The 23656-nt window shown below is 37.1% G+C and overlaps 1 protein-coding gene across 1 annotated transcript in view; it reads right to left on the bottom strand.

Moving 5' to 3' along the window:
* The window catches only part of Naa20A (N-alpha-acetyltransferase 20 A), a 55149-nt gene that overhangs the window by 10723 nt on the left and 20770 nt on the right, over window positions 1-23656 (bottom strand). The window contains exon 5 of the mRNA XM_081772034.1: window positions 15894-16030. Coding sequence (XP_081628160.1) covers window positions 15894-16030 — 137 coding nt within the window. The remainder of the gene's footprint in view (window positions 1-15893; window positions 16031-23656) is intronic.

Here is a 23656-nt window from a genome sequence, read left to right as displayed (position 1 = left end):
ATGACCTAATTCGCATTTGATCACTTCTTCTTCATTATCATTACTTATATCATCTTCTACTTGTAAATCTTCCTCGTTGCACATATGTGGAAAAGTAATCCTGTTTACACTACTGAAATCCCTCCCCTTTGCAGCGATCAAGTGGGAGGGCGCTACTAGTTTAAAGGCACAGAACTCTGCGGGTAAAATCCACTTTGTTGGTATGGAAATTGACGTTGCTGATTGCTACCGTTATTTACACCCGGACCTCTATTAAATGTTGGAAACCAATTATTATTCTGATTTGGACTACCTTGGGGAGTCGACGCACTACTTTGATTTTCGTTTGCCCTTGCACCTTGCGTTTCGTTTCGATTTTCATTTGCACTTGTGTTTTGTCGGCCATTACCCTGCGACTGATTACCACCGTTCGGTTTATTATTATTTCTATTAAAATTACCTCGCCGTCCACGTCTATGAAATTTCCTTTTCCATCCCTGTTTGAAATTCGGACGCGCACTATTATCACTGCTCACTTCACTACCGTGTTCTACTTTTACGTTATTCACGCTAACACCTGCGCCACCCTGCTGTTTCTGCTTGTTACGCTGATTATCGTACATATTAGTAATTCCTGACAATCCTTCAATGGACTGCACACTCGCAAGGAACTGATTTATGTTATCAGGCATAGAGCCCATCATAGCTAATTGGTACCGCTTGGGCAGGAGAGTGATGATGTGTGACAACGTAATGGTTGGATTTTCGTATTCTTCCAGAGCTTGAATTTGACTAAAGCGCTCTGTTACAAAATCAACAACACTACTATAACGTTTTGGGTCAAACGGAATAGATCGCAAGTTGCGCAGACGCGTAGCTTTTACTAAGGGACTCTCAAATGCATTCTGAAACTCTATCACAAATTCTTGAAAAGTTTGACACTTCTTACCGTGTAAATCGTACCACTTAAGTGCACTATCCTTAAGAATCAACGGCATGATCGTTAAATATTCATTTTGAGGCACTCCGGCGAATGACATTTCTCTACCAAAATTTTCTAAAAATGCACTTGCACTTTCTTTCATCATGTCACCTGAAAATGTAGAGAGTTGTTTAATGTCTGCTAATCGCAACGAACAACGCCTTGCTTTCACTTCACTATTTCTTGCACGCTTAATACGCGGACTTTCTCTTTCGGTTTTAATTCTTGACACGGTTCTTCTTATTACGTCACTTTCCACCTCTGTATCAGACGCCGTTTGAGACTCACTGCTCGATTTCCTCTCGCGCTTCACACTGTGCACTGAACCTGTGTTTCTTTGTGACATATTACTTCCAGTATCATGGTGCTCGTTTGATAATTCTATACGCTGCACACGCTCTGATAATCGTTCCACATCTTGCTTAGTTTGTTCACTTAATTCACTGGCGCGGAGACATGTTTCAAAACACTGTTGGTTAAATTTACTCTGCTCGTGGCACACTTGAATACACTCTTGCACTGCTATACCGTATTCACTTTGTTTGGTCTCGCACTTCTGAATTCTGCTTTCACGGTATTTGTCGAGACTTTCGACCAAACGCAACCTCTTTTCATAATCATCCACTCTATTGTGACATTCATTTAATTGACGTTGTTGGTCGTTTACTTGGCGCGTATTTTCTTCAACTGTGCCTCGAATATCATGCATTGCATCTGCTAATTCACGTACACTTCTACGTATGTCTTCACTCGTATTAAAACACTTTAATTCCACTGCTTCAATTCGTTCTATCAATTCATGTCGCACTGCACTAATACACTTATTCACATTGTTAATTTCACCTGACAAATCATCTTTACATTGGGATATGTTTTCACGACACTCGCTACGTAATTCCTTGATATCATCTTGCATTTTCTGTTGGTTTACATTTATCGCCTCAACGCTTTCGCTCACACGCTTTTGATTATCACTCAATTCGTTTTGGCTTTCTTTAATTTCGTTAATTGATGCACTCAGTTCCCTTTGCATAGATAGGAGAACTGTTCTAAGATCACCCTCAGCCATGTTGTTGCAAATATAACAAACTCGCTAACACAAATAATTGACTAATTTCTGCAAAAATCTAAGAATGCAAATAGTTAAAAAAAAAATAATATTCTAATTTGGACAGGATTTAGGCTTCAATATGCAAGGATGAATGCACTGGACAAGGATACAATGACACGAATTTCATGTACTATTAACTCTCTGAGATGGCGGCAAAATTACGCAGCAAGTTTTGGAACATTAAGAATACGTAGGCCAATGTTCGTAGACACACAAGACCGAACATTTATACAAAAAGAAAGGTTCCTGCTTCGACACATATATCCCGGCACCATTTTATAACGTTTACTCCATAGGATGGTGATCCAGATAGAGCAAACATTATATTATGTAGTCGTAAATAGGACGTTTGCTCGAGCGTTGACGATGAAACAAGTTATCCGAAGAAAGCTCCTTTCAACGACAACTACACATAAGCAAAAATTCTACTTACAACTTTTAGAAACACAAAATATTCAGCATCGTAATTTCGGAAAATTAACAAATTACACAAATAAATAAAAAGTAAATTTTGCACCATGTATTCAAATGAATCACCACGAGGCATAGGAGATGACATGCACAATCACAGAAAATACTCGTCAATTGATTTGATAATTTAATAATACGTTAATAATACTTACAAATCCGATGTGGAATATCGGTTACAATACTGAATTTATATGGATTGTATGTAAATAACTAAATAGACGAAGATACTTGGAAGTTACATTTTTATACTCTATTTCTGTGCAGCGTTATGCTAGAAGCTGTCCTTTTAGTTGCTTTCGCGCGCCGAATGGTTTTTCTCCCGCTAAATCTCTTCAGCTCTCTCTGTTCGCGTGGGTTTCACGCGTTAAGTGACGTAAGAGCGGACTGATCTGTGATTGGCTGAAGAAGTGTTGATCAAGGTCACTCCGCCCACATGCGTCCGATGAGAGAGAACACACACATACATACACAGAGAACGTCGTCTGCTAGTATATGCTAGTTCTTTTAAATTAAAAAGAGAATTAAACTGCTTGAACTGCATACTGCCAAAATAATGAATAAATGAGTTTATGACAAGCCCTCTCATTATGTAAGTCGTACGTAGCGTAAATCTCTCTCTCTCTCTCTCTCTCTGTTGTGAAGTTCATTAAGTATTGAGTTAACCGTATTAGAAATGTATCTGAATATTTTCTATTAAAGCTTCAGTCCACGTGAAATTTCATATAATATATATATATTGATGGTATTTATCAGTGTTTCTTGCTATATGTGTTTAAAGTTCAAGTGATTTCATGGGTAAGGTTGCCATTTTACGAAGATTGTCTGAATAGCATCTATACTTCTCCAAAGTTTGTCCACCTTCGGTTATCATATGTTACAGTAATAAGTTGAACGTTGTCCCTCTGCTTAGATTGCTGGTGTTTCTAACTACGTTATGTCGAATTGCTGTTTGTTCAGTAACTGTCTGTCTATAAAAAAATATATGTATATCTCGTCCATTCGTCCAATGTTGTCTAGTTAATATATGTATACAAAGTCTCATCCAATTGTCCTTTATGAAGTGTGTTATATACTATCGTGTCCATTGTCTACCTAATCCAGATTGTCTAGTATTGTCTATTATTACTGTCCACCTAACTTGTCCGCCCGAAAGGGAGTATTATTATTATTAAACGTCCGAGTCATTAGTTGCTGTGTCTGCCCAGTGGATGTTCGGCTGTACACATTACTATTTGAGTGGCTACGGCATATTGAGTTATGCGAAATGTGTGAACGGAAATTCTATTATGCTGAAGTGGTGATTAAGACGTCAGGTGTACTATATTTGACTTCGTATAAATTGTATGACATTATAATTGATAGTAAAATGCGCCCATGGTTGGAGCTGCCGAACGGGGATGTCAGTAAATATTACCTCCGTTCCTTTATTGATTGTGTTTTGGCACCTGAACTGAACCGGAAGCGGTAACACTTCTTTCAGCTGACGCTCGCGCAGACGAGAATCACTCTGTTCTGTTATTATCTCGTACCTATGACGAGTGATATGAAGTCCTTAAATGTTATGTAACTTTCTGTGACGGCAATGTAGTTGTTTCTCTTAAGTGGTGTGACGAAGTGTCAGGTAATAGTTTCTAACATTTACAGTACAATCTATTTCTACTATTGGTTTATGGACAGTTCTATTATAAGAAAAAAGAAGTGAACAATAAAATCTGATAATGGTTGATATTGTAAACAAATTGGATATGAGATTGACAGACAGAATTCTAAATGTGTTCTCTTGAAGTTTTTTTTTTTTTCTCCACAATGTTATAATACTATAATGAATATACTGGCACCTTACGTTAATTGTGGTAGTGTGGTTAACTACCACACCAGTCTGAGTTGAAGCATTGTTAATAAATAGTATCTGAAAATGATTTTTTTTTCTTTTTCAAAGTACTTAATATAACTAAGGTAAAATATTCATATATACGTACATGTTTAAGCTGAGCTTTATTAAAGGAGTTGAGTGGAGCTATTACTCTCCCTTCTAATCTGCATCCACCGGAGGTAAGTTTCTGGTTCTTCATTCTTTTTGTTTCCGTTTTCGTTTATTATTATTTTTCCGTTGCGCGATAGATTCCCTTCTCGATTCCTTTCGAGGTTGCTAGGACTTCGAATTAGGGATCAAGAAGTGAGTTCAAGGGAGGTGGTCGTTACGTCTTGGAAAGAATCAAACTTCCCTTGAACTAGGCTTTTAGATTGTAGCAGTAGTTTATACAATTTTTGGCGAACCAGCCAAGGATTTTTCTGACGGTAGGATTGTGGATGGAAGGAGAAAAAAAAAAAAAAAAAAACAGAGAGAGGAGAAAGAAAATGAGAGTGAGGCAGACTGTTCGGTGACGTGCACTGGTAGGGTTACTGGTGTTGGTTTCTCCCAAGGGAAGTATTCTATTGTATTGATATATTATATATTGTGTGATATATTTTGTGATAGTGTTGTTGTGTACTTGATAATATGTCAACGTCTGAGCGAATTTCAGTTGGGGGCAGTGTTGCTAGCTCCGATTCGGATAGAGAATACGCGTGCTGTAATCAAGGTAATAAGTCTGTAATATCAGAAACTGCTGAACGGGAAGATTCAGTCATGTGTGAAAAGTGTACCCGATGGTATCACTTCCGTTGTGTCGGGATAAAAGAATCCGATAGCATGTTTGAATTAATAAGTCGGGATTCATACCAATGGATTTGTCAGGGTTGCCAACCCTCAAATGGAAATGGGAAAATCGAAAAATCTTTTGAAAATGGTGGCTTGGTTAAGTCCAACCAAAATGAAGAACAAGATGTTCTAAAGTTCCCAGTAATTACCTCGTCCCCTATTGGCGGATCAGAGAGTTCAATGGAAACGCGTTTGTTTGCATTTTTACAAAATATGAACGAGAAACTGGACAGACAAAACGAAAAGCTTAATGAAAAGTTTGATAGGCAGCATGATGAAATTTTGATCTTAGCTGAGAAAATTAATGAAGTCAAATTAGAAGCACACAAAGAAATAGTCGAGGAATCGAACAAACTACGCGAACAAATAAATGTAATAACTGGATCCCAGTTGGAACAAGAGGCTCGACTGCAAATTGTCGAGAGTGACCTCTTGAAAGTAAATCAAAAAGCGGAAGAATTGCAAGGTGAATTGCGAAATTTGCCTGAATTAGTTGATACTAATAGCAAGGAGATAACTTCGATTAAAGAAGGATATGAAACTACTGCCACTATTCTCGAATCGGTTTGTGATGAACAGAGAAGCTTAACCAAAAGAGTCTCTGTTTTGCAACAAAAACTTGAGCTTCGTTATGAGCAGCTTCAGAAGGAAATTAAGGAAGTTAGAGCGAAGTTTTCGGTTTCGAAAGAAATAAATAGTGAGACTGAAGGGGGAGACGATAGTGTTGCTCCTAAAAGAGTTTGTTTCACAGATGTCAGAAAGGATAGGACGTCTGCTGAAAAGAGTAGGTTTGATTATAGTGATCAGCCGACTTCACATTCGGATGGAATGTTGTTCAACGGCGCTACTACAGCAACTAATACTTCCTGGTTTTCTAAACCTATCCCTAGTGTTACGACGATGAAGTCCCCGTTTAATTTAGATACTTTTCCAAGTACTGGTAGAAATACCGTGCCTATCTTTGGCAATAGTAGTTCTCCGGTCTATACTATGTCTAATTGGAATTCGAGTCACTCGACTCCGAAATACTCATCATTCAATCAACCCAGTTGGGGTAGTTCCATTAGTAATCCAATCAACCCTTTAAGTCAGTGTTCTACACCTTTCTATAATGTGTCTAACTTAAGTCCTTTTGACAATGGTCCTATGGTCCTATATGGTCTAGGATTCCTGGTCAGCAATATAATTATGAATCTAAACAGATTTCACTAAAAGATCTTACTTATTTTCCTACTTTTGGTGGAGAAATTCGTCCGGGTGCATCTAGAGCTTTCCTCAGAAATTTCAAACGTTGTATAGATCGATATTCCGTTTCGGATTTTGAAAAGATTAGAGCTTTTCAAAGTTGCTTGAGAGATGGAGCTGAAGTCTGGATTCAGTCTGTCCTACATGAAATCCGTTCATTTGATGATTGTATCCGGCTATTCAAAAGTCAATATTGTAATGAGAAGACCGAGCTGATGCAGAAAAGGTATCTCCAATCTTTAAAGTATGACAAAAATAAATATTCCTCGTTGCTAGAATTTTCTTGGTTCTTGGTTGAAATGTACTATAACATTACCGAAAATCCTAACTTTCAGGAACTTTCAGGATTAATTTTGGAAAGCTTACCTTACGATGATGTAAGATTATTATCTGTTAATCCAAGTCAGAACTTAGTCGATCTGATGATTCAGATTGGGAATTTGTCTTCGATTATCGGTCCGCGTACCGAGTTTGAACCTCCTTCTAGGAAGAGATCATTTATTAAACAGGCGAAGGTTATCAAAACTAACCAAAACTTTAATCAGAATAAAACGGTTGATAGCAGTTGTCAAACTGAAAAGAGGAACCCGGAGTATTCTCAGAACTTTAATAATTATAATAATAATTACAATCAGAACTCGTTTCGAGGTAATAATCGCAATCGACGATTTAGAGGAAGAGGAAATCGGTATCGAAATAATGGAAATCGATACTACAATAACAATAATAGTTATAATAACGATCGAGTAGAAGAAAATGATGGATCTAGACAGATGTCTAACAGTAACAGTGAAGGGTCTCCGAATTCGAGAGAACAGGTAACCAGTTCGGAAAACATGACTCGCAGCTGCCAATGAGAAAGGGGCAGGCAAGCTGCGAAGGACAAGACCCCTTTCGAAGTATTTGCACAGTGACCTCGTCAAACTCTTCTGATTCTACAAATCCGTTTTTAGAATTTCATGTTAATTTTGTAGTCGAAGACGATTATGTCTGTTCCTCGTCTGAGTACTATTTTTCCCCTTCACCCATGATAAAAGGGAACATTGCGGGCATAGATCTGCGGTGTACGGTGGATAGCGGCGCTGAGCTGAATTTAATGGATTGGGAAGTATGGAAACGTTTAAAATTAACTTTCCCAGCGGCCAAGCTACATCCGTATACTAGACTCACTCTAGGAGCCTTTGCGGGAAAAGAAAAATTCCAAGTACAGGGATTACAAACTTTTAATTTAAATTTTCAAGGTCACCTTTTTGAAACTCCTATATTTGTAATGAAATACTTACGAACTGATATCATCTTAGGATGTCCCTTCCTGGATAAATTCAATGGTATTATTGATCGAGGTAAAAATGAAGTTAGACTCCAAACTTCGTCTGGGACTCAGATTTCCTTACAGACCATAAGGCCTGAAGTATTATTTGTTGGAATTTCGTCGAATCGTGTGGAAGTTTCTTCACCCACATGGCCAGTTCGAGCTATTGAACGGACGGATAAGAACACTTCTTTAGTGACTTCAACCATTGAAGAACCTCAACAGTCAATGAAACAGCCTACGAAATTTCCGATGAATCCTGTTGAACATTATTCGTCAGAGGATCCAGAGCCTAATGTCTCTGAGGTTGAGATTCAGGATTATGTTAAGTCGAGAATCGACTTAGATGAAGATTCGAAACAACGTTTAGCCAGTATTCTTTTGAAGTACCGATATTTATTTTCGGAGTATCCTAGACGGGTGCGTGCACCACTCTATAAAATTCAATTAATAGATGAGAAACCGATAGTAGGACCGTACTATCCTGTTCCCCAAGCACTTCAACCTGCTTTTGAGAAAGAACTTCAAAACTGGATCAAGCTTGGGTTAGCTAGGGAACAACCTTCTCCGTATCGTAATCCGATACACTGTGTACGCAAAGCGTCAGGAGGAGTACGTCCAGTTTTAGACCTCCGAGCTCTAAATCAGAAGGTTTTGGCGCCAAAAATTCAGGTGGAACCTATAGGCGAAATTTTGAACCGCGTAACCAAGGCGAAATATTTTAGCTCTTTCGACTGTTCTTCTGGATACTATGGAATTGGGTTAGATCCCACATCATATCCATGTACTAGTTTTGTATACGCAGGTCATCAGTATGTAATGTGTGTATTACCGATGGGTATTAAGAGTGCACCTTCAATTTTCCAGAATATCATGTACTCTTTCTTTGATCAGACTACTAAATCTTTTGCCACGGTCTACCTAGACGACATTCTAATTTCTAGTTTTTCCCTCGAAGACCACTTCGAACATTTAGAAAAGGCCCTTGAAATTTTTGCTCGTGCCAATTTCTCATTAAATTTTCGAAAGTGCCAGTTTATCCAATCTGAAATACATTTTCTAGGACACATTATCAGTGGAAACAATATCAAGGTTGATCCTCGACATAATGAGCCCATTCGTTGTTTCCCGATTCCGAAAACCAAACGGCAATTAAGAGCATTTTTGGGTTTAGTAAATTGGAGAAGAAAATTCATAGCTAATTTCTCTGCTTTAACATCTCCTCTATATGATTTGTTGAAAAAGGATAGGAAGTTTGTGTTCACTCCTGATTTATTAGAGTTATCTCACAAACTAAGAGAACTGGTAAGTCAACCACCGGCTCTTAGCCAGCCTGACTTTTCACTTCCATTCCATATTTTCTCAGATGCCAGTGGAGAAAATTTAGGAGGATTTCTTGACAAATATCTTGAAGGTGAATCGTCCCCAGTCATTATTGCTTATGCTAGTAGAAGGGTAAAGCCACATGAACTGTCCTTGTCCATTTTCCAACTAGAAGTATTAGCTATTCTCTTTCTTTGCGACCATTTTTCGCAATATATTCTAGGTCGTCCGACGGTTGTACATTGCGATAACGCAGCAGCTACGCATGCGTTTACCATGAAAAGTTTAGATCCTAGAACTACTCGTATTATTCTAAAACTTCAAAGATACGATCTCCAATTTCAACATGTGTCATCAGAAGACAATTTCATTGCTGATATACTTAGCAGATATCCTCCGGAACTTCCTGGAGATAGTACCCATCTCTCGGTTAACTTGTTGTCTAATCTTGATTTTACCTTTCTTAATCGTGAGGAATTTCTTCAGGGTCAATCCGACGATCCATTTTGTCAGAAAGTTCGGGAATCTCTCGCTAATCCATCTGAAGTCTCTGACTTCGTAGAACATAAAGGTCTTCTATATCGTAAGAATGTTCGTACAAATCAATGGGTTCTCATTGTGCCACAAGGTTTGGTTGATAACATTGTTGAAGCAGTTCACCTGCGAGGCCATTTTGGAGTGTATAAATGCTTGTCAGTATGTCGTAAACTTTTCTATTGGCGTAACCAGCGAAATTCTATAAAGAAATATGTGAAAGATTGTACTCGTTGTGCTGAGACCAAGTTTGCTAATCGGATCATTGCTAAGGAAGCATGTCAAATAGAAGCTCAAGCTCCTCATGATAAGTTAGGAATAGATTTGGTAGGAAAGCTACCTTGTAGTAATGGGTATTACTATCTTTTGTCGATTATTGACATTTATTCGAGATTTGTTGTCTACCTACCTCTTCGCACAGCACATGTTAAAGAAATTATTTCTGTCCTCAAACAAAAATACTTCTATACACGTTGGTTCTCTTAGTAAACTGCTCTTGAGTTTGTTATCAATCTTCTTCTTCTTCTTCTATTGAGTCGCCCATAGTAGGAGAATATACAGGCTAGGAGCATTACGGAATGAGGCCAGTTTATAACGTTGATTTATAGTTCAAATTAAGGTTGTAGTATTCTTTCTTACTATATCTTTTGTTCATGAATATCTATATTCTATGCGAATTATCTTTATTTTGTTTAATAAAGCTGTAATAAAAGTTTCACCAAAATTTCCAACAGCGGGAATGAGAGAGAAGTGAGGCGGTGAAACGACTGTCTTTATATATACTGTGTACTTCACCAAAAGCCGAACAAGAGTGGCGTCGTAATTTTCTTTCTTCTGTTAGAAGAAATTTTATTTTGTGATGGACTGAGAGCGAGTTCGTCGTTTTACTCTGCATAATAATACGCTCCAAGGAGTAAAATTATAGTGAGAACGTTATTCTCCCTAGGTTTTGGATGGAAGGGAGATAATTCTAACAGATAAAAGGTGGAAGTTGAACACGCACATGGTGATTCTTGTGTAAGCTGAACAATGGCGTAAAAACTAATTACTTCTTCTTGTAGCAGCACTTCAGGTAACGTGACTAACTTTAAGTCTATCTACAATGACTATTCTGCATGTGAGCCTTGAAGTAAAGTGAACTTCATCTTGTTTTATGGGAAACTTCAGTAGTAAAACTCGAACTGCCAAAGGTCAACGGATATATCTATATTTAGTTCAGTTGAATTTTTTTGGAACACGAACCTACTGAATAAAACTATTCTTTCTTCGTATTAGCTACAGTGGTTTATCAGAGTTAGAAATTAAATCTACAGTTGTTTATTAGAGTTAAGATAACGAAAGCACTGGTGTTCTTCAGAAGTATAAATTAATATTTGTGAGTACGAAAATGTATAGTTCACGAGTGTATCTTATACACGGCACAATGTCCGAGTAAAGAGTTCCTATGGGGGAAACCTTCTCCCAAAGGGGCCCAGCCCGTGCGCGGCCTCGAATAGTCTTAGCCAGCCCTCTCATTATGTAAGTCGTACGTAGCGTAAATCTCTCTCTCTCTCTCTCTCTGTTGTGAAGTTCATTAAGTATTGAGTTAACCGTATTAGAAATGTATCTGAATCTTTTTGTATTAAAGCTTCAGTCCACGTGAAATTTCATATAATATATATATATTGATGGTATTTATCAGTGTTTCTTGCTATATGTGTTTAAAGTTCAAGTGATTTCATGGGTAAGGTTGCCATTTTACGAAGATTGTCTGAATAGCATCTATACTTCTCCAAAGTTTGTCCACCTTCGGTTATCATATGTTACAGTAATAAGTTGAACGTTGTCCCTCTGCTTAGATTGCTGGTGTTTCTAACTACGTTATGTCGAATTGCTGTTTGTTCAGTAACTGTCTGTCTATAAAAAAATATATGTATATCTCGTCCATTCGTCCAATGTTGTCTAGTTAATATATGTATACAAAGTCTCATCCAATTGTCCTTTATGAAGTGTGTTATATACTATCGTGTCCATTGTCTACCTAATCCAGATTGTCTAGTATTGTCTATTATTACTGTCCACCTAACTTGTCCGCCCGAAAGGGAGTATTATTATTATTAAACGTCCGAGTCATTAGTTGCTGTGTCTGCCCAGTGGATGTTCGGCTGTACACATTACTATTTGAGTGGCTACGGCATATTGAGTTATGCGAAATGTGTGAACGGAAATTCTATTATGCTGAAGTGGTGATTAAGACGTCAGGTGTACTATATTTGACTTCGTATAAATTGTATGACATTATAATTGATAGTAAAATGCGCCCATGGTTGGAGCTGCCGAACGGGGATGTCAGTAAATATTACCTCCGTTCCTTTATTGATTGTGTTTTGGCACCTGAACTGAACCGGAAGCGGTAACACTTCTTTCAGCTGACGCTCGCGCAGACGAGAATCACTCTGTTCTGTTATTATCTCGTACCTATGACGAGTGATATGAAGTCCTTAAATGTTATGTAACTTTCTGTGACGGCAATATAGTTGTTTCTCTTAAGTGGTGTGACGAAGTGTCAGGTAATAGTTTCTAACATTTACAGTACAATCTATTTCTACTATTGGTTTATGGACAGTTCTATTATAAGAAAAAAGAAGTGAACAATAAAATCTGATAATGGTTGATATTGTAAACAAATTGGATATGAGATTGACAGACAGAATTCTAAATGTGTTCTCTTGAAGTTTTTTTTTTTTCTCCACAATGTTATAATACTATAATGAATATACTGGCACCTTACGTTAATTGTGGTAGTGTGGTTAACTACCACACCAGTCTGAGTTGAAGCATTGTTAATAAATAGTATCTGAAAATGATTTTTTTTTTTTTCAAAGTACTTAATATAACTAAGGTAAAATATTCATATATACGTACATGTTTAAGCTGAGCTTTATTAAAGGAGTTGAGTGGAGCTATTACTCTCCCTTCTAATCTGCATCCACCGGAGGTAAGTTTCTGGTTCTTCATTCTTTTTGTTTCCGTTTTCGTTTATTATTATTTTTCCGTTGCGCGATAGATTCCCTTCTCGATTCCTTTCGAGGTTGCTAGGACTTAGAATTAGGGATCAAGAAGTGAGTTCAAGGGAGGTGGTCGTTACGTCTTGGAAAGAATCAAACTTCCCTTGAACTAGGCTTTTAGATTGTAGCAGTAGTTTATACACCCTAAAAGGACAAAACGATCTATGTAACACCGACTGTTTCTGGCAAGAGGGAGAAAGTTTCCATACCTTTGGTATAGATTATTAGAGATAATTTACGAGTAATTTTGTGTGCCATCCTGTTAATCAAATCGTAATAATGTAAGTAACGGACAAAGCTGAGAAAGTAATAGTTATCGCGAAATTGGAAACACAACAAAGATGTCTTGATCTCCTACAGATATTCATGTATTGTGTGCAGTTTTCTACATATTTCTGGTGATCCTCGTATCACAAAGCTAAATAGCATATGGCGAATGTTGAAAGGTAAGAATCGTACATAGGTCTCCCTAAGCAGTAACGAATGGTGAGTATTGTGTTGAGAGCCAGCAGATAGCAAGTGCTGAAATATATTACAAAGATGGAATGAAGCAATTATGAAAAACGTGAGATTATAATAGCGCTTCATGAATTTGCTAAATCATCCCTCAGAGATTTTCTAAGCGCTAAGAAACCTACCGGATCATTCATGAATTCATAGACGCTGGTGATGATCGATAACCACTTGGAAGACAACACAGATTATAAAAGCAGTGATGAAAGGCCGATGAAGAATCTCTAGAGACTTGGAACTGTCTATTGTAGCCCCTCAATTAAAATGAATGAAATTTTTTTCACAACTGCACTAACTTTCAACTCTCGAACAACACGGTACATTCATCAAGTTTTCGGATTATTCGTGAGAAACCTCCGACGATTTAGCAGATCCAACATCCTTCCTCAATCATGATTTCGTGTGCTCTGACGAACGATGGTGCTAATCAACTGTATTTTCACTTCTGCAAAAATATTCCAGCCAATCGTCAAAGGCCTCACAGATATCAGGTTCTATAACCAATACTGAAGCTTGTAGGACGATTCTGAGCACACGTAAAGGGACAATGAAACAAAAGAATGTACTGTCCATGATAACTGACCTTCTGAGAAGCTCAATCCATTGGACAAATATATGTAACTCTTGAAGGAATAATTTGTACGAAACGACAACCTAGTGTCACCTGAAGCGCTCACTGGCCGGAGTATAGATATGTTCTTTGTTAAGACCAGTGTGCTGACATTGACGACAACTGGCGGTGACCATTGTGAAAAATGACGCTGCAATATTGATATGTCTTACTTAGTGACTGATGTGTTTACACAACTTTCACCTAAGATATACTGAAAGGAATTTATGAATTAAAGGGGTCCTAAAAGGGATTTTTTTTCTTTTTCTAAATCTTCAAATATACTCTGAATAATTAAGTGAGAATTCCAGTTCAGTGTGTCACTATCGAACTTCAGATTTTTCAATAACTAGTACTGAATGGATGAATGTGCTTCATTTTTTTTTTGTTTTTTTTTTGTTTTATCAGCATTACAACTGTTTATTTATTTATTTTTTTAATTTTTTAAACAGAACATTACATTAGATTTAATTCTGAATACATTTGAGAATGGATGTCTCGAGATCTATCTCCCATATGCTGTTTACCTTTAGTTTCACCCCTACGATATCAAATACTATCCTTCGAATAAAAGCCTTACCGAAATTAAAACAACCACTTGCAAACCAAACGAAGTACATGGGAACTAGAATCGTTCCCATCATACTCCAATTTATTCATAAAAGCGTAGAACACAAAATTCTCCGGTTTTCGCACTTTAATCTTTCACCTAGCTTGCATTCATGAATAGCATTTTCCTAATATGAACCTCGAGGTCAATCAGAACTGACACTATTTCTACAGTTCCTTGTCTAATTCACTTTGTTCTTCCCCATTTATATCGTCACATTCCCCCTAAATGTGGACAGCGATTTGAGAAAAGGTGCCTCGAAACTGATGTACACATCAAACTTACTATCTTCAATTCAAAAGTTCCTATTCTGACCACATGAAATGCTGCCTATCTTATCCTCTGTCATTTGAATAAAAGCTTCAGCGAAATAAATAAATAAATAAGTAAAACTATCATAGAATTCCCTATTCCAAATTTCGCACTCAGTACCATCCCTATCTCCATTTCCTACAGAGGGTCATGAGTCTCTATATTTCATACTCACCCCTTCACTCGAAACGGAACACTCCCCGTATGCCCGCCCGAAAATAGTTGAACATTCCCCAACATTCGCATTTTTTGTCAGAAGTCCCTTGAAACATCGTATTTTCAATGAATCAATGCTAGAAACCATGTCGTAAACGTTTCATATCATATTGATTTTCCATCATACCTCCACACAGATATTCCACCATCTGGGCAATTGTAATTTTCAATATTTGTATGTATATCTTAAATGCAACGAAACTCTCTAACTATTCTTTCAATCCGAATCACTCATACTCCTGCATCGCCCAGATTTCCCATTTGCTTCAGAACTCACCAAGAACATTCATTTACATTTTCCGCGTCAATTGTTCTTAAGATCCTTCTTCCAAACTCTTGCACTTCAGAAAAGGATGGGAGGACACTTAAAATTTCACCCTTGCTACCAATTTATATATAACATCCCTTCCAATCTCCTTCAACTTCTCATATAGTAATTTCTATTTTCACTATTATTCTAAACTTTTCTTCATTTTCAATGTTTAAAAATCTTTTATCATTATTTTTACTTATTTTTAACGTTTTTGCTGGTTTCTAATGTTTCATATGTATTTTTCTTCACAAATTATTTTTATTTCTTTCATACTTTTTATCGATCAACTCATTCCGTGAATTTTCCTTCACTGAATTCCCTTTTAACTAGCTGTAGCATCGTCTCATGACTCTAGAAGCTAACAAAGCGCCGGATCTTCCATTCCTCAGGTACAACTCTTTTATTTAATAATTTTGTCTTTCTATTTATTTTTCTCCTTACCTAATGTTCTCTGCAAAAGCATTTCTATTTTAATTTTATTTATGCCTGATTTCTGACAAGCAGCTTCTATATGATTTAAAAATATCATTACATAATGTTTAATAATTTTTTACAAAATGCAATTCTAAAACTAATCAAGCTGTTAACAGCTAAATAAAAACTGAAGTAGTTACCAAAGGCATCTTCATCTGGATCTCCCGAGTAATATTCCAGAACAGTTCGATATACAATGTATCCTAAGCGTTTGTACATCTTAATGGCTACTTTATTCGATACTCTCACGAAGAGATCCACAAAATAGGCTCGCTTCCTGCAAAGATAAAAGCGCTATTAGCACGTATTTTCAAATTGCAAATACAAACATGCCTACTGTCGACTAATTCTATTACTTACATACATATCTAAATTAAATCATTTTATAATTGTTACTGATAGTACCATACTGATTTTACTCACATACTGATTTATTTCGCTAGTACCATATTTAGTATCCAGTGTAAGCTCGTAACCACGAGAATTAGTGTTAAGTATTGGTATAGATAGACTAGCACTGATACTTTGTTTAGATTTATTTCCGTTTAGAAATAAGGCCCTAGAGGTGATGAATGTCTATAGAGAACAACAATTCAATTCCGGTAGCCTACGTGTTCCCTGCAGAAGTGAAAATGGAAGTTTCAAGGATTTTTTTTTTTTTTTTTTGCTTAGAATTATTTATGCAATTTCTTTACCTAAGGACCCAAGTTTGTATTGTATTGTATAATTTAGCAGTTTGCTGCTACAAGTGAGATAATTGTATAAAATATTCAGTTTTTTATCTCGTCGTTACACCTATTACGAATACAGAAAGACAGTATTAATAGAGGCTGTAATTGAAAGGAATTTCATAAACCTGAGTCTGACTTGGAACCAGTGATACAGTTTGAAATCTAATGAGGTATTTCAAGTAGTACGGCTAAACTCAACAAAATAGTTACACGTACTCTGAACGCTTGGAAATTACATTTGAGGCGTTCAAGTAGTAATACCAAACTGCTCTGTGGCAGCAGTTTTCGTGCTTATGTATGGTTTGTGGAAGCCATTCCTCTTTCCTTTAGAATACAGAGGTTGTTCAGTCTACATTTGGCCAATTTCGACTTACCTAAAAATTTAGAAGAATCCATGGCGCCAGGTCCGTAAATACTAGATGCGTTTCCCTTCGTTCCTAACAATAGCCCGACAGCGTAATTTCCACTGTAATAGGCTTCTCTGAAGAACTGGGAGGGGAATCGTGTACCATCCCCTTTGCACAGCTTTCCAAAGTCCTTCCACAGTTGTCACACGCCGTTTTCCCAAAGCCCGCTTCAGCAATCCAAATCCACAATAGCCCATAGGACTTGCATCTGGAGATTTAACAGGTACCTCATTGAAAGGTATCACCTGTGTACTACTTGCCTCCTCCATCTTCCTGTAGAATGCGAAGGACGATCGTGAGGTATGTGATGAGGCCTTGTCCATGTGAATGCGCACCAGATTGGCGTCATTTCCGTACATTGTTGGAATCTCATTCTCGTAAATCGGCCGCATGATCTGCTCCTGAAAATACTGCGAGTTTATTTTGCAGTTCTCGCCACCTTACGAATCTTCAGCTTACCTCGGTAACAGTAGCCAGTAACGACCATGAACCCTTTTGGGAAAGGTTCTTTACAGACACGGACCTACCTTCTGAAGTTCTTGGCGCCTTTTTCCCAGTACATGATGGCTCTCGGTTTGCCGCAGTCGGAAAGGTAAATCCATGCTTCATCGAGCATTACGACGTACATCCACCTTCGTTTTGTCAAATGCCGTTCGTACAGCTTCCGGGTGTTACACTTTTGTTCCTTTGGGTGGGCATCTGTGAGAAGATTGCCGCGAGCTTTCATGACTTTTTCCAGCTTGAGTTGATGTGTAACGTCCGGCTCACAGTCCCCAAAGACACGTCAAGACGATTAGCCATACACCTTTCTGTTGACAGATTTTCTTGCATTACCATTTTGCGAAGTTTCCTCTGCATGGTGGAGGTGGCTTTGGTGCATTCCCGCTTCCTAGGCAACTTCGTTGGTGATCCAAATGGTGGAGCTTCGTTACCCTTGTACTTTTTAATAACATTTTTTTATTCCATTTAAACTGATATTGCAAGCATTCTTTTTGCACTGTTTTCTAATGACAGAAACACTAAAGTGGGCGTCATAAAGAGCCGCAACATAACCTTCCCAAAATCGGCTTAGTTTGGACGGCATTTTGGTCACAGGGCGGAAACCCACATACTTGGAAACAAATTTAACACAACACTCACAATAATGGTCCTGTTTTGTGCGTTATTGTCGTCCGCGCGGAAAAACACTGCACAACACTGCAGGACACCACGAGCCAGGTCGGGAGAGTCCATTCTGCCCGGTGACCCGAGTTTATTTTACGTCTCCAGCTGTTGCTAAATTAGCTGAGAGAGTTTTCTAAACTGTGATTATACTCTTGTATCCATATGACGAAGTTATAATATCTGAGCATTTAATTTTGAGTAGAGGAATGTGAATTTTGTTTTGACGTTAGATTTTCTCCGTACATCGTGACCGAACCACCGAATTGAAAACAAAGAACGAAGAATAAATTTCGTAATTTTTACATTCCTAAAAAGTCAGTTCACCGTTCAAGATAGAGGAAACGTTTGGATCAGCTTCTTGCTCAGAGTATATAGGCTAGTCTCTTTAGAAGATAAAACAAAGGAACAATTAAGGCAAGTTTATAATTTAGGAAGTGGATTTCGTTTCCATTATGGATAAAGTTGTCATATAGGCTTTAGAAAATTCCCAAATATAAGGGTTTTAAGTAGATCTTAAATGTCTAACCAATTTATAAGAGAATTTAAACGAATACCAAATTATTATGTAGACAATCGAAGTGTTGTATGAACTTATTTGGTTATATGTCAATGTCTACAAACTTACATTGGAATGACAAAAAGGAATATAGCACCTACAATTAGGGAACATTTAAAAGATTCGTAAAAACTACGATCGAAGGTATCTAAACATTTATCTACATCAAAACACACAATTAAAAAGATACTACAACTGCTCCATAAGGCTACTTCGCAAAATCGAAAGATTTACTTACGAATTTTACTTTATTAGAACTATGTACGCTACTTTTCCTTTACGTAACGACCAATCTAACTTTAGCCCAGTCTTCTCAACTCCTAGCAATTCCGGCAGAAGCCGAGAAGATGGTGATATGCGTAACGGAAGTTTCTTTAAGACTAAAGTTAATTACATTGAAGAAACCATGATCTTACCTACGGAGGATGCAGCGCGGATAGAAGAGCAGCAGAAGAAAAGGAAGACAAATCATTAACACAACTACTTTGCTTAATACTGACTTCAGTGACTTTGTATCATACGTTGGTTTTCGAACTTTTACATGATCTCTTAAGATATACATTTATTAATAAACAACTTAATATCAGATATCACATTCAAAGGATATCACATTCAAAGCTTATCACAGATTAGGTATCACAATAAGTTTCATATATGATTGAAAAAGAAAAGAAAAAAATCAATGTGAATTATCAAGAGTAGAATATGCTTACATTAGTATCGCTTGGTTGACTTTTAATTAATGTTTATAAATTTTCCAAACTGTTTCTTCCTCCAAAACGAAATATTAGTTCCACCAGAATAATTATCAAGTAATTCAAACAGTCAATTGAAGAAAGATGATTTAGTATAACTTCACACTCACTTTAGTTCCACATAACCACTAAATTTTTAATTTCAAAGTTCGTAGTTGCAATCGGCTGCCTATCTACCTTTCCACTGTTTACATATTTAAACTGAACACCATAAAACCTTCCACTTTACACATCACGTTACATACATATTAAATATCCAACAGGATCACTTACTACATTCTGCCCGAACGCGCTTCGGGAGGAGGAAGTGAGAATAGTTCCTTACTTACGTCAGGCGTCCCCAAATAAAAGAAAAAGAAAGGAAACAGAGGATATTCATCATTATGTCAGTCAACTCCGTCTCACACAAGGCGACACTAGCGCACTTTAGCATTAAATTAACTTAAGTGAGACCACGGACAGCCGAAACAACACTCGACGAAACGACGGCGACAGTAGCATCTATGCCTTAGCAAAAATGCTAAGACGACGTTACCATAACATTGTGGATACTCGATGTACAGGGTGGACATTGAATGGACAAGGTGAACAATTGAGTTGATTTAAACATGCTAGACATTATTATAATATTGGAAGACAATTACGTTGATTCATATAAGAGCTTGTAGACATTAACATTGGAGGACAATTGGAATAACGTAGACGTATCTCTATATATCGACAAACTACTCAGACTAGTGAGACCAAGCAAGCATTGTTAATTGCGTAGACTTAAAAACAATGTAAACACTGGACATAATTGATTTTGTGTGATACCATGAACTCGTTATTGTAGATAGAACCTTATAGTATTATGAGCATGAGCAAATGAAATACTGAATTACATATTATTTCCGGTTAACACCAAATATATTCTGTACGATGAGATAGATAGATAGATAGAGACAGAGACAGAGAGAGAGAGAGAGACACGTAACTTTAGGAATGAGAGTAATAGATTGGACAATTGCGGTGCCTGACACAAGGCAGGCAACCCCGGGAGAGGTTTCCTCCCATATGAAACGACTTACTCAAGCATGCTGCTACTAGAAGCAAGCGACTTAAAAATAAACATATTTAAAGTTATTATTTCAGATATTACAAACGCACCGAATACTTATGTAATTACGATATATTATAGATATATAGAATATTCTGAGATAGGCAGATAGTTTACGAATTTAATGATCTGATATTTAACGTCTCTTGAAAATTTAACTCTTGTTAATTACTGTTCAAACTCAATTCAATACGACATTGCGAAGATTCACGTGATTCCTGTCCGACAGTTTCCTTTGTTAACGTGGTTGTTCAAATTTCCATCCAAATTCTGCCAATATCCTGAGTGATAATATTGTCTGAAGCATGCAGATAGTTTGTAAAGGTTACCTGATTTGCAGTTACAGAACGGATATGCAAGTTACTATGCAGAAAACGTCACAAAGAACTTGCTACATGTCACTCGAAAACTTCTGCAGTAATTTTAACATTCTCACTTCAACCAATGTATACAGCTACTTCATTTTGTGTAACTATATAGGACCCCACTCTAACACTTGGAATGTTCTCAAAACAAATCCATTTTGGATCGATGTATATTGATTTTCCTTATTTTTAGGGAATTGCACAAACTACAGCACTCACCATCCATCTTCGTCTTGCGTTATGCGTAGTATACATACAGTACGACCACTGTATCGAAATCGAACGCAGTCAATTACAACTCTTTCTCTCTCGTCGACGGATAATTCGGTGAAAACGCAATTGGACATATGAATGAAGACTAATATAAGGAGATATGCGTAAATCGAATACAAATTATAAAGAAGACAAAATGTAAAAGAAAGAAACGACAGAAAAAGGAAGGTAACAATTGTTTAAGGTCTGACCTAATTACATGTGAGGTAGCCTCATTCCGTACTTTCCCTTACGACTTCGAACTATGCTAGTTACAGTTTGAACAAAAGACAATTTCTTATGAAGATTATAGTGTTTCCATTTTAAGTTGCTAAATACCTTATCACAATGGATAAAAGCGATATATTGTCGTTAACACATAATAAAGTAATCAATAAGCACTGGAACGCAAAATATGCGGAAGAATACAACGCAACTCAGCATAGCGAAAACAACGGCCATAATAATGCAAATAAAGATCGTTATAGGTCAAAATATATATTTTAGATGGAAATTGAATTAATCAAGCGAATATAATGCACACGAGTATAAGCAATTCACGGTAAACACTCTACAAACAAATCTGTAACATACAAGGTATGCTACAACTAAAGAGCCTGAATTTGATCAGGACCTGATAAGAATTGGGATATATCATGCTGTCTAAATTGTATTGAGCCTTTAGAATTCAAAATTGAGCATAGTGCATTTACTATTTGACAATAACATTATGAAACCACATATACTCCATTTTGTTTGATGACCTGCCATTTCTCCAATAACTCCTTAATTCTGTCCTATAGAATTTCTGTAGTTTGTGGACAGAAAATTGACATGTGGTTTTTACAGGCCTCTTTTGAAATTAACTTAACTCATATGGACCAGCACGTTTAAAGAAAATGTAATTAGTCTTTTTGGTGTTATGTATACAAATTAATACTTATTAATCTCACAAGAAAACTATTAGTCTCACAAAGGGAACTATGAATATATGAAGAACCCTTGGAAGTTCACATCCTGAAAAAGACCACAGTTAAAAAATAGTGGTTGAACATTAAAAAAAGCAAATTAAAGGTAACTATTTCAATTTGAGTTGTTAATTTGATGAAAAAACTAGATCAAATACGTAAACTTAAACAGTTCATTTAATATCTTTAAGGTACTGTAGCCCCGAAAGATGTCAGCAGAAAATTAAGGCATCGAAAGGATGAGCATATAATAAAACTAGACATGCTAAAATAAAAATATTGTAATTTTCGTACTATTATTTATCTAGGGTAGAGCACGAAAAAGTAGCTTCGTCAGAATATGGAATATTGAATAGAACACTAACTAATAAGTTCGCGCACAGGGCATTGCTATAGAAAATCGGGATAAAGGAGGGAGACATACATTCATTCTTACGAAAGAACCTCCGTCCAGTGAGCTACGTGATCGTTCCTCGCTCCTCTGTTCGGATCGTCAGTTGTCTGCTGAGATCGAGAAGATATGGTGTTTTGTTATGCATGCGTCAGCGATGTATTCGATGCCAGAGTGAGTGAATATTGTAGAGTCGTACATAAGAACGGGTCTTTGAAGGAAATACAGGAATTATTTCGTACAGTGTTTCTTAATCGTCCTGTTCCAGCTAAATGTAGCAATTCAGCAATTGATGAAAAAAAATGGCGCCAAACGGGAACTATTGTAAATGCAGTAAAGAACAGATCTGTCTGCACTTCTGAACTTGACACACTGTTTCCGAAGTGATGCTTCGTAGTTCTCGGAAGTCTGCTACCCGGCGGGAGCTCATGTGGTTCGGATTCCACGTTAATCAGTAGGTCCACGTTTCATATAGTCTCGCTGGTGAACGGGACGTTAAACTTAAAATCAACTCAAATCAACGGAAGTCTGCTAGAAAACTTTTCGCAACAGGGAGAGTACGTAGAACGACTTACAGACATGTTTTGAGAGGGTGAAGTTAAAACTGTACCGCATCACAGTTATGCAACAACTGAAAAAAAACTGGACAAGAGGAAATCTGTGACATTTGTCACTGGTTACAATGGTTGATTAGGCCCGCTTATGATTCTCATGTCAGACGAGGCATAGTTTTTTTTTTCTCAGGATACGTAAATGCATAGAACTGCAGGTATTAGGCATCAGGAAATAAGAAGATAGACCAGAAGATAGGTGTGTGGTGTGCTATGTTTGCCACGCGTGTTACTACCCAATATTTTTCGACACTACAATCAATATAGATGTCTACCTGACCATTTCGGATACTTTGCTCAACAGCTGATGGAAGAAAAATGAGAGTACTGCTTTCTCTAGCAGGACGGGACGACCTGTTACACGTCTGAGAGGTCGCTTGCTCATGTTCATGAACTGTAATGTTGAGCGAACAGCCAGTAGGAAATGTTCCAAGTACGAATTTATCAAAACAATCCACACACAATCAACCGTGCATAGCAGAATTGACGCAGATATATATATATCTACATTTGTTAAATCGTGCACACTAGTGTTTAGCTGTTGGAGATCATTTTCAACATTTATTCTGAAGATTAGTACGGGTATATTAGTTCTTAACATCGA

This window comes from Thermobia domestica, chromosome 9, assembly GCF_964235325.1.
Source record: "Thermobia domestica chromosome 9, izTheDome1.hap1.1, whole genome shotgun sequence".
Taxonomy (NCBI): domain Eukaryota; kingdom Metazoa; phylum Arthropoda; class Insecta; order Zygentoma; family Lepismatidae; genus Thermobia; species Thermobia domestica.
This window is presented reverse-complemented; position numbering and strand designations above follow the sequence as displayed.